Source organism: Chaetura pelagica, unplaced genomic scaffold, assembly GCF_000747805.2.
Source record: "Chaetura pelagica isolate M959 unplaced genomic scaffold, ChaPel_1.0 scaffold603, whole genome shotgun sequence".
Lineage (NCBI taxonomy): Eukaryota > Metazoa > Chordata > Aves > Apodiformes > Apodidae > Chaetura > Chaetura pelagica.
This window is the reverse complement of record NW_009952810.1, coordinates 19901-33365: the sequence shown is the minus strand read 5'-3', so window position 1 is coordinate 33365 and position 13465 is coordinate 19901. Positions and strand designations below refer to the sequence as shown.

The 13465-nt window shown below is 38.4% G+C and overlaps 1 protein-coding gene across 1 annotated transcript in view; it reads left to right on the top strand.

Moving 5' to 3' along the window:
- Positions 1–13465, top strand: part of LOC104386435 (maltase-glucoamylase, intestinal-like) — a 61858-nt gene that overhangs the window by 42376 nt on the left and 6017 nt on the right. The window contains 9 exon segments of the mRNA XM_009995045.1: positions 44–178; positions 2109–2193; positions 3333–3471; positions 4113–4246; positions 6004–6038; positions 6128–6244; positions 10462–10610; positions 11588–11672; positions 12338–12467. Coding sequence (XP_009993347.1) covers positions 44–178; positions 2109–2193; positions 3333–3471; positions 4113–4246; positions 6004–6038; positions 6128–6244; positions 10462–10610; positions 11588–11672; positions 12338–12467 — 1009 coding nt within the window.

Genomic DNA, 13465 nt, shown 5'->3' with positions numbered 1-13465 from the left:
CCCCGCACGTTCCCTCCCTTCCCCTCCCACTTTCCCCCCCCAGCTGTACCGCGCTCACGCCGCACTTCCCGATTTCTTCCGCCCGTCTGCCCTGGCCTGGTGGGCCCGGGAGGTCTCGGAGCTCCATGACAACCCCCGGGACCCCGCCCAGAGCATCAAGTTCGATGGGATCTGGATCGTAAGTGGGAAAAACCACAGGATTAATTACCTCTTGACATGTTAATGTCCACTTAATTACCATCTCATTTACTTCCCATAGCATTATTCCCGTATTATTTATTACCCACATAATTGTTACTTCCATTAATTCCTATATGTTTGATTCCCCACATCTTTAGTTCAAATTAATTCCCATATTATTCATTTCCCACATTATTCATTCCAATTAATTCCCATATTACTTATTTTCCACGTTAATATAATCTATTCCCATATTATTTATTCCCCATATTATTTCCATTAATTCCCATATTATCTATTCCCATATTATTTATTTACCAAATTATTAATATCATTTACCAAATTATTGCTTATTCCCCACATTATTAATACAATTTATTCCCATATTATTTATTCCTCCATTAGTAATTCCAATTAATCCCCATATTATTTCCCACATAATTATTACTTCCATTAATTCCCATATTATTTATTCCCCACATTATTAATGCCATTAATTCCCATATTATTTACCAAATTATTAATATAATTCACCAAATTATTTCTTATTCCCCACATTATTAATACAATTTATTCCCATATTATTTATTTCTCACATTATTAACAGAATTTAGTTCCATATTATTTAGTCCCCATGTTATGAATAACATTAATTCCCATATTATTTATTCCCCACATTAATACAATTTATTTCCATATTATTCATTCCCCACAGTATTTATTACCCTTTAATTACCATCTTATTTATTTAACACCTTCTTTATTACCTTTTAATCATGCTCTTATTTTTACCACCCTACTTATTACCATATAATTACCATGCTATTTTACTATTACTATTTAATTATCATCTGATTTATTTCCCACTTTATTTATTACTATTTATTTCCCACATTATCAATTAGATTTTCTTACTATGAAATATTATTAATTAGATATTACTATTTATTTATCACAATATTTATTAGGTTTTATTACGATTTATTTACTTAATCATTAGCATGAATTACCAAAATATTTAAAACTAATGTCTTTAGTTATTACCATATTAATGCCTTATTTATTACCATTTATTCACTCTATTATTAATTACCATTTATCTAGCACCGTATTTATTACCATTCATTTTCCACCGTGTTTATGACTATTTAATTACCTCATTTATCTACCACAATATTTATTGCTAATTAAGACATTATGTCTTAGCATTTATTTATTACCATATTATTTATTACCATTTATTTATTACCATTTATTACTGTTCATATAACACATTATTATTTATTTACTACCATTCATTTCTCACATTACTGATTATTAATTACCATTTATCCACTCTTTATTAATAACCACTTAGTTACCACATGGTTTATTATTATTTATTAATTACCATTAATTCCCCACGTTACTTATTACCATTAATTCACCATATTATTACCACTTGTTTTCCATATCATTCTTTACATTATTTATTGCTGTTTACTCACTCTATTATTAATTAAATTAATTAATTGAGCACTTTATTTATCACCATTTATTCAATGTTTATTAATATTTAATTACCAGAAGCTTAATGACCATTAGGGCAAAAAAAGAGTGAAGCATCCGGTCTTGTCTTGTAATATCTGAGGTCCTGATTAATTATTAATTAGAAATATTAATACAATCCCTTTAGATTTAATCCCTATTAATGATTGGAACCTTCAGGGTGTTCCTTGGGGACAAATTCCTCCTTGAACCATCATTGATTGGAGATGAAACAATGGAAACGCCACCAGAAAGATGGAGTTTAGATCAATTAATTAAGATAATTAAGTAATTTGAATGGAGAAGGTCAAATGAAATACTTGGGGGCACAAGTGGGAGGAGCCAAAGGTTGAAACAGGGGGAGAAATTGACTGTCCTGGTGTTTCTCCACCTCTTCCCAGGACATGAATGAACCTTCCAGCTTCGTGAGAGGCGCCGTGGGCGGTTGTAGGAACCAAGAGCTGAACTTCCCGCCCTACATGCCCCGTAAGTCCGGGTGGTTCTGGGGAACATTGACACCTTTTTGGGTCTCTTGGGTTTCTGCCCAACTTCTGACCCTCTGGGTGGGACATGAACCCTTAACTTGGTCCAAAAACTGGACCTGGAAGTGAAGTCCAACCTATTTTTGGAGGTGACCAAAGCTCTTACTTCTATTCAGAGAGGGACCAGGGACCACGTAACACCTGGAAATTAAGGTGGCCAGATGTTGGGGTCTGGTTTCCACCGGTGGGATTTGCTTTGGAATCAGTCAAGGATGTGGCTTTCAGGGTTTTTTTAATATATTTTAAAAATATTTTAGTATTTTTATTTTTTTTTTGTACATTTCCTACATTTAATATCCTGCTTTGTGGATCCTTTCCTCTCTACCAGGACTCCCAGGTCCTTCTCCTCAGAGCTGCTCTCGAGCAGGTCCACCCCTCACCTCTGTTGGTGCCTGGGGTTCTTCCTCCCCAGGTGCAGGACCCTACAGGTAGAACCTCATGAGGTTCCTCTCTGCCCAGCTCTCCAGGTCATGGCAGCACATCCCCCTGGAGTGTCCCCACCACCTCCCAGTTTGGTGCCACCAGCCAACATGCTGAGCTCACACCCTGTCCCCTCCTCCACATCATGGATGAAAATGTTGCACAAGGACCAAGTAGTGACCACTGCTCACAGGCCTCCAAATCCACCCTTCTCCATTGATCACAACCTTGAGCTTTGTCCCACACCAGATCTCCACCCACCTCACTGTCCACTCATCCCACCCACCTCACTGTCCACTCATCCCACCCACTCTCTCTCCATTTCTTGATGAGGAAGTTACAGGAGACAGTGGCTGTTTTTTTTTCCTTCTGAATTGAAATGTTCAGCCTTTCAACTTTTGGAACCCAAAGTCACCATTTCTGGAATGTCCAAAAACCTCATTTTGCCAGAACCCAAAATTCCTGAAGCCCAGTTTTGGCCCTTCCCAGAACCCCTGAAATCCAGCAAGTCCAAAACCTTCTCACCACCAGGAACAAAATGATGACGGAAATTAAACACCCCCAGCAAAAAATGACCCAAAATTGGGAAAAAAAATCAACTCTTTCACATATTAAGGAGTAGAAATGGTTCCAGTCCAGGTGCTTTGGTCCCTTTTTCTCCAGAGTTGGGCTCCCGAGAGGAGGGTTTGGCCTTCAAGACCATCTGCATGGAAGGTGAGCAGGTTCTCCCGGATGGTTCCACCGTCTCTCACTACAACGTTCACAACCTCTATGGATGGTCCCAAACCAAACCCACCCTTGAGTAAGTCCTCATTATTTTTTTTCCCCCCAGATATTTGACAAATTCATATTTAATGTCTATAACTCTGATCAAGTCTCACCCCAAATCCATTTTTCCCCCTCATCGTTTTTCCGACCACCTCAATATCCTTATTAATTACGCATAATTATACATTTTTATTATATTTTTATTAATATCTGCATGATTATACATTATACATTACATTTTATAATTGATATTTGTATTATTATATTATATCTTATATGTTAATTTATGCATTATTATATATTACATGTTATGTATTATATGTTATACATTATATATTCTTGATAATTATCTATAAATCTCTAATAATTCTGGAAATTCTTATTATTTATTAGATTTTAAACTTTAAACTTGGACTTTTATTCCTATTTTTTAACTGGAAACCCTCAATTTAGCACCTTTTTGCTTCACCAATGAATCTTCCCTAACGAGGGGCGGGTAGTTAGCAGCTCCTGTTGAGGTGGGATGGGAGTCAATTCCAATTAACCCCCCCTCCAATTAATTGGCTCTTGATGGCTTCTTGTGCTCAAATCCCACTCATTGGTCTGGGGGGAAGATCCTTCAGGCTTCTCTTGATTCCTCCTCCCACCTTGACCCCTTGTCCTGCCTCCACCCAGTGTCCTGAGGAACATCACCAAGGAACGAGGCATCGTCATCACCCGCTCCACCTACCCCAGCAGTGGGAAGTGGGCGGGGCACTGGCTGGGGGACAACACAGCAGCCTGGAACCAGCTGGATAAATCCATCATTGGTAGGTTGGGCCCAGCAGGTTGGTCAACACCTTCATGTGGACCCAACCCATGGGGTCAATGGCATCGATTCGCAGACTGGCTTATATTGATCTCTATGTGTATAAGGTTATGTCTATATTTATATCTACATATATATTTATCCTTCTATTTATGTTTGTATCTATGTTTATTATTATATTTGTATATCTACACTTAAATTAGTATTTATATTTTTGTATCTATATCCATACTCTCTATGTATTTCTCTCTATGTATGTATTTCTCTCTATGTATGTATTTCTCTCTATGTATGTATTTCTCTCTATGTATGTATTTCTCTCTATGTATGTATTTCTCTCTATGTATGTATTTCTCTCTATGTATTTCTCTATATTGTTTATATTTCTCTTGATTTCTCTCTAAATATATTTATATACTTAGATATTTACATATAATCTCCAATTTGTATTTTGTATTTGTATATTTTCTATTTATGTTTAGGATGATATTTATTTCTTTACACTTATATTTATATCTCTACCCATGTGTTTATATTTATGTACTTATATCTATATAAATATATTTATATCTGTATGTGTATCTACATTTGTATTTTTATATTTGTATTCATGTTTATATTAATTACTATAATTATATAGACACATGTTGATACATTTATTTATCATTATATCTATATTCATAGGTTTATATGTATGCATCTATATATATATTTAATTTTATACTTTCATATTTATACCTTCATAATTATATTTATACTTTCATATTTATATTTATATTTAATTTTTGTATTTATATTTTCATATTTATATATATTTCTGTCTATGTTTCTATCTATATCCAAACATTTATATTGATGACTTTATATCTGTATCTATATTTTTCTATATTCATGACTATAATTATGTCTAGACACATTCATATTTTTATATTTATGTCTATATTTATATCTATATCCATACGTTTATATCTATATATTTAGATCTACATCTATATTTATATTTATTTTTTCATATTTATATTTATTTTCATACTTCTATTTTCACACTTTTGTTTTTACATGTATATTTTATTTTTATATTTTCATATTTATAGATTTATGCTTATATTGATCTTTATGTCCATACGTTTATATTTATGTATTTAGATCTACATCTATATTTATATTTTCATCTTTATACTTATACTGTCGTGTTTATATCTTAATATTTATATTTTCATCTTTATATCTTCATATTTATATTTTAATATTTATATTTACATCTTAGAATTATTTTTCTGTTCATGTTTTTAATGTTTTTCCTGTTTTCCCTTCCCTGTTTTTCTTTTCTTTTTACATGTTCATATTTATATTTTACTCTTTATATTTATGCATATTTTTATCTTTATATCCATATGCTTATATCTGTGGATTTAGATCTATATCTAGATATTAAAATTTATATCTTTCCATATTTATATTTGCATGTTTCTATTTATATATTTATACTTATACATTCACATATTTAAATATATTCATTTTTATATTTATGTATCGATTTATATGTATTATATGCTTAAATTTAAATATTTGTATCTATATATTGATATATTTATATTTCTATCTGTTTCTATCTCCAGCCATTCCTATTGATGCATTAATATCTATATTAATATTTAAATTCCTATTTCCATATTCATATCTCTGTCCTGACACCCCCACATCACTCCCCACCTTCCCACCAGTGACCCACCCCCTTCTCTTCCTTCCCCCTCCCAGGAATGCTGGAATTCAGCCTCTTCGGAATCTCCTACGTGGGTTCCTGCTCCTCCTTGGACCTTCCCCTCCTTGTCCCCCCCTTGGTGGCACCACCGGGGACCTTGACTCTCCCTTCTCCTCCCAGACCGGGGCCGACATCTGCGGCTTCTTCCAGGACTCGGAGTACGAGCTCTGCGCCCGCTGGATGGAGCTGGGGGCCTTCTACCCCTTCTCCAGGAACCACAATGGCAAAGGATCACGGGTGGGCTTCAAGTTCTTCCTGTTCTCCCACCTTCTTCCCCTTTCCTGCCTTTTTTTCCATGTCTTTTGGGTGGTGAGAAGGGGGGTGACCTAGGAGAGCGGCTCCGTGGAGCTCAGGGCCTTCTACCCCTTCTCCAGGAACCACAATGGCAAAGGATCACGGGTGGGCTTCGAGTTCTTACTAATATCCCTCCTTCTTCCCCATCTCCTGCCTTTTTTCCATCTCATTTGCATAGTTAGGGGGGGTGAGCAGCTCCATGGAGAAGGACCTTGGAGTCCTGATGGACAAGTTCTCCATGGGTCACGGTGGCCACGTTCTCCATCCCTGGTGGCCAAGGAGGCCAAGGGTGTCTTGGGGGGCATCAGGAGTGTGGCCAGCAGGTCAAGGGAGGTTCTCCTGCCCCTCTACTCAACAATCCCCACCCCCCCCCGCCCCCGACACTTAAATGCCTCTTTTTAGGTTTAAATCAAGCATTTTTAAGTCAATTTGATGTTATTTCTATACATTGAATTGAACAGATTTAATTCCATTTGATGTTATTTCCATATATATTTAATTGAATAGATTTAATTCCCTTTTTTAGGGCTGACTTAACTGATTGATCTGTATTTATATATTGACATTAGGGAATAGATTTCACTCCTTTTAAAATGATTTATCTCATTACTGAACAGATTTTGTTCAATGTTTAAATATTTAGATGTTCTTGAAGGAATTTGGTTCCATTTTATAATATCTAAATATTAGACATTTATATATTATCATATATTATTTTAGAAAATATAATATATTATTATATATTATAATATATTATGTATTAGATTATATATTGTAGATAATATATAATATATAAAAATTGATATATATAATATGCACCATATGTAATATTACATAGATTGTATCTCATATATTCATTATATATTTGATATGAGATATTAGATATTGATATATTATAATATATTATATAAAATATAATATTTTATTATATATAATATATTATCATATGTATTATATATTGTAGATAATATAGAATGTATATAATTGATTTTTACATACCATAGATTATGTTACATACAGTATATATCATATATATAATATATTATATGTAAAATATATTATTTATATTTTAGATTTAATTGCATTTTGTAGTATTGATAAATCTATTTTATTGAATCGATTTCATTTCATTTGATATCATTTATATTATTTGATAGAATTTATATTGATATTATTTATATTATTTTATATCATTTATATTATTCATACATCTGTGGAATAGAGTTTATTCCAGTTTTATAGTATTTATTGATCTACATTTATTTATCTACATTCTAGAAGAAATTTCACTCCATTTTATATAATTTACATATATTTAATTCACTTTTTAATGATGTATTTTGCTATTATAGAAGACATTTTATTCCATTTAATAATATTAATTATTGAATTGATTTAATTCTGTGTTTAATATTGATACAGATTTTATTGGACAGATTTTATTCCATTCTATATGATTATAAACATTTATATTATTAATTTGACATGCACATAATACTTATTATAGATTGATATTTATTATATATGTCATATATAATATACTTCTATAATTTCATATATTATCTACTGTAATAATTCATATATACTCTGATAATTTCATAGATACTTCAATAATTTCATCGATTAGATACTTTAATAGTTTCATATATCAAGATTATATTTCTACTTATATCATTTTATATTATTATAAGGATTTTATCTATTTATTTACCTCATAAATTTCACTCAGTTTTATATGATTTATATAATTATGAATTGATTTCATGTCAAGATTCTATATTAGTAAAGAAATGTTATTTAATTTTCTATTATTTCAATATTACGGAATAGATTTTATTCCATTTATTCAATTTTCTTTTTAGATGTTATTTATTTTATTAATTGATTTATTAGATTTGATTCTATTTCAGCAGTTACTGAATAGATCTTAATTCCATTTTAGATTATTTCTATATTACTGAATAGATTTTCCTCCATTTTTTATATATTTTTTTTTTATATTATTGAATCGATTTCATTCAAATTTCTATTATTTATCCCTTTTAAAATAAATTTTATTTCATTTTATGTTATGATTTAAATGATTTAATAGATTTAACTTATATTTTCAATTAATTTTAATAGATTTTCTTCAATTTATGGTATTTCTTGATATTATTGAATCGATTTCATTAAAATTTCTATTTATCCCTTTTGGAATAGATTTAATTTAATTTTACATTATTTTTAAAGTTATTTATTAAATTAATAATTTATTAATGTATTTATGTTACTGAATAGATTTAACTTTTAAAAAATTAATTTAAATATATTTTCTTCCATTTTATGGTATTTATTGATATTATTGAATAGAATTCAGTCAATTTTCTATTATTTATCCCTTTTAAAATAGATTTGATTTTGTTTTATATTATTATTAAAATGATTTAATAGCTTTAACTTATATTTTTATTAATTTTTAATAGATTTTCTTCCATTTTATGGTATTTATTGATATTATTGAATCAATTTCTTTCAAATTTCTATTATTTATCCCTTTTAAAATAGATTTTATTTCACTTTATAATATTAAATTATTGAATATTAACTTTAACTTATACTTTTATTATTTTTTCACAGATTTTCTTACATTTTCTAGAATTTCTTGAAATTATTGAATCGATTTCACTACATTTTGTATTTTTATTTTTAAATAGATTTTCCTTCCATTTTATAATATTGATATGATTTAATTAGTTTTTAATAGATTTTCTTCCATGTAATTATATTTATTGATATTATTGAATAGATTTCACTCAAATTTCTATTTCTCCCTTTTAAAATAGCTTTTATTTAATTTTATATTATTATTTAAATAATTGAAGAAAATTAACTTCTATTTTATATTAATTTTTCATAGATTTTCTTCCATTTTCTAGTGTTTCTTGATATTCTTGAATCCATTTCATGCCACGTTCTGGTTTTTTAAACCTTATTGCAGGGATTTTCTTCCACTTTAGATCATCCAGAACATCTCCCACTTCTGAGGCCACCAAAGGGACAACCCCCACCCTGGGTTTCTCCTCCTTTCTTAGTCCCCATTAATGACCCAGGACCAGAACTGGCCACCTGTCCTGGACCCAACAGGACAACAAAGAACCAACCACGTGGTCCCTCACTCAACTTCTCCTCCCGTGGGATGGGGAAGAGAAACCCAACTAGAAGCTGATGGGTCAAGAAGGAAGACAAGGAAGGGTCTTCACCAACAAATGGGGTTGGGAGTCACTTTGTGGGTTGGTGGTTCCTGCTGCTCCTTCCTTCCCAAGAAAGATCCCTCACAGCCCTCCCCTGCTTCCCCACAGGGTCCCTCCCATGGGAGAGAGTCCTCCAGGAACCTCTCCTCCTTGAGGCCTTCCCACCAGGTCAGGAGCTGCTCCAGCCTGGGTTTCCTACAGACTCTTGGGGATCTGTCATCTTCCCTGGCCCGGGCTCCTCCACAGCTGCATCATCCAACTCCATGAGCAGCAAATCCGAGTCCACTGCCCACAAAACCCAAGCCCACTGGCCAAGTTCACCCCTCCTGGTGCCTTCAGGGAATGTCCCACCATGTTCCTCCACGGATGCAGGAGGAACAGCTGCCATCTCACCAGGGAAAATTCTGCTTGGGCACCTTCTTCCCCTTCTTCCTCACCAACCACAGGCATCTCTCTGCTTCTCCAGGTCTTCTCTGCTTGCTCTGCTCAACCTCCATCTCAGTTCTTTCACGTGTTCATCCCAGAGGAGCATCTGTTGTCCCTCCAGTGGCTCCTTGGCTGGTTGTGGAGCTGGGGGGGCTTCTCAGCATCTCCCCAGAGCCACCCATGGGGCTCTACCAAAAAACCCATTAACCCAAACCAGCACAGCAGCCACCAGAAGAAGACCAGAACTGACCACCCACCATCCCAGAATGTTCCTCATTCAATAAATCATCTCATTTATTAACAAATCCATTAAAACAACCTTCTCATCACCAGGGCCCTGCTGAGGACCAGAAGATGACAGATAAAGATTAGAATTTAAGATGAACAAAAGATGCTGAAAGAGGCTTTTTATTCCTCCTCCTCCTTCTTCTTCCCCCACCCCTCGTCCAACCAGAAGAACAGTTCTTGAATAACTACTCATTGTTCTTCTAACTCATGTAGAGACAAGACCCTGTTGCCTGGGATGAAGCCTTTAAGGACATCTCCAGGAATGTTCTGAACATCAGATACTCCCTCCTGCCCTACCTCTACACCTTGATGTATGAGGCCCACGTCCATGGATCCACCGTGGTCCGTCCTCTGTTCCATGAGTAAGTGTGCTCCTTCCTTCTCCACAGCCTTGGTCGTTGGGCCAAGGTCAATGGGATGAGCTTCAAGAAGGCCAATTGTTGGGTCTGTTGGGAAATGAGGTCAAGTTGCAGCAGGGGAGGTTCAGACTGGACCTTAGGACCAAAAGAGTGGTGAAGGACTTGGGACAGACTTCCCAGGGAGGTGGTGGAGGCACCATCCCTGGAGATGTTCCTAAAACGGGTGGACATGGTGGTTCAGGAGATGGTTTAATGGCCACGGGGTTGTAGGGCAGGTTGTTGGACTTGATGATCTTTAAGGTCTTTTCCAACCTTGATGGTTCTATGATTAATTAGGAGTTGCCACCCAAGTCCATGAGAATTAAGAGTTGATGGGATGCAACCTGGAGTTGTGGAATCATCCAACCACTGAGTGGGTTGGGTTGGAGGGACCTCAAAGGTCTTCTAGTTCCATGGGCAGGGACGTCTCCAACCAGAGTAGGTTGCTCCAAGCCCCGTGTAACACAGGTGGGGGACCTTTCCATGGATGGGGCAGCCACAGCTTCTCTGGGCAACCTGGGCCAGGGTCCCCCAGGTCCTGCAGACCCTTCAGGTACTGGAGGTACCTCCTGGAGGGCTCTGAAGCCAGCATGGCTTCCCAAAGCCCTTCCAGACCAACCTGGTGGCCTTCTAGGATGGAGAGACTCCATGGGTGGACAAGGGCAATGGCTGAGAGAGTTGGGGTTGTCCAGCCCAGAGAAGAGAAGGCTCCACAAGACCTTAGAGCACCTTCATGTGCCTGAAGGACATTCAGATTCCTCCAGGAGGAGGGGACTCCACAGATGGGGCTTGGAGCAACCTGCTGTGATGGGATGTGTCCCTGCCCATGGATCCTTGGAGGTCCTTCCAAGCCAAACAAGGGTTGGGGAGAAAAAAGCTCCAGACTTTTGGGAAAAGTCCAAACCAAGGGTTTGACCTTGGAGCCCTTTGTCCCTTTTCAGGTTTGTGGAAGACAGAAAGACCTGGGAGATCTACAGACAGTTCATGTGGGGACCTGCCCTGCTGATCAGCCCCGTGTTGGACAAGGTGATGGGGCAGAAAGGGGAAGATCAGAAGGAGAAAGATCAGGAAGATCAGAAAAGGGGAAGATTAGGAAGGTCAGGAGGAGAAGGATCAGGAAGGTCAGGAGGAGAAGGATAAGAAGAAGGATCAAAAGGATCAGGAAGGTCAGGAGGAGAAGGATCAAGAAGGTTGGGAGGAGAAGGATCAGAAGGATCAGGAAGGTCAGAAGGGAAAGCTGAGAAGCTCAACCCTCCATCGATGGATCCACCAGAAATGGGCAGATCAGGAGTAAAACCTTGGGAAGGGAAAGATCTGGAAGAGAAGGATCAGGAAGAGCAGGAAGGGCTCCCATCCCAGGGAGGTGGGAACTGAGAGAGGGACCCAAGGGGGTGGGAACTGAGAGAGGGACCCAGGGGGGTGGGAAGTGAGAGAGGGACCCAAGGGGGTGGGGGGACGGACGAGGGGGGGGGGGGGGACCCAAGGGGGTGGGAACTGAGAGAGGGACCCAGGGGGGTGGAAACTGAGGGAGGAAGAAGGAGCAGAAAGGACAAAAAATCAAGGAAACGGGGGGGGAGGGGTGGAACAAAGGTTGAAGAAATGAGAGAACTGGGTAAAACCCAAGATGGGAAGTGGGGGAAGAAGGTTCCCAGTGACCTGGTCTCCTGGGCTGACCCCGGGGGTGGTTCCAGGGTGCCAGGACCGTGGACGCCTATTTCCCCAGCGCCCGCTGGTACGACTTCCACACGGTGAGTCCCTGCCCAGGAGGAGGTGGTGGAGAAGGTCCAGGGGAGGTCCCGGAGATGGTGGGAGTGGCTGGGGGTGGGGTTTCCTGCCAGGAAGGGGCTGGAGGTTCTGCTGGTGGAGAAACTGCCCCAGGGCTGATGGAGCAGCAACCTGGGGTGGTAGGAAGGGGGAGAAAAGGGAGCCAAGAGGAAGAGGAAGGAGGTGTCCAACCCCATTGGTTGGGGTCCAAGCCCTGGGTTCTTCATCCAGAAGGACATTTCTCCAGCCTGAAGCCCCAGGTTGGGGACCCAAAGCTCCACTTGGAGCCTCCAACCCTTGATCTTGGGAGCCCAGAGCAGCAGGGCTGGAGGACACACCCTCCCTTGGGTCTCCAAACCACCACGCTGGGGCCAAAACCATCTCATTTGGGGTCTCCAAGCCTCATGTTTGCTCCTCAAAGCCCCATCTTGACCTCCTGTTGGGCCTCCAAGTCCCCTTTCCAGACCTGGAACCTCCTGGAGCCTCCCAGGAAGCTCCTCAGACCCAACCCCTTCATCTTGGGAGGCCACCAACCTCGTGTTGGGCCTCCAAGAGGGGTCCTGGGTGGCCAAGAGGGACCCCCCAGAGGGTCAGGGAAGGGGTTTTGACCCTGTGGAGGTGCTGGGGTCGTTTCTTCTGCCTGAGGCCACCAGGTTTCCTGTTGGTTGCCGGCCAGGAAGGGGCTGGAGCTTCTGCTGGTGGAGAAGCTGCCCGAGGGCTGATGGAGCAGGAACCTGGGGGGGAAGGAAGGGGGAGAAAAGGGCCCCGAGAGGAATAGGAAGGAGGGTCCAACCCCGTTGGTTGAGGTCCAATCCCTGGGTTCTCCATCCAGGAGGACATTTCTCCAGCCTGAAGCCCCAGTTTGGGGGTTTGGTGGTGGCACCTTCCTTGGGGGTCTCCAAGGGCAGGTTGGGTGGGGGTTGGGGCCACCTGGGCTGGGTGGAGGGGTCCCTGCTCATGGGGGGGGTTGGGACTGGGTGGACTTTGGGTCATGGGTGGGGTTGGGTGGGACCTTGAAGACCCCCCAGATGACCCCTTAGATGATCCTCAAGGTG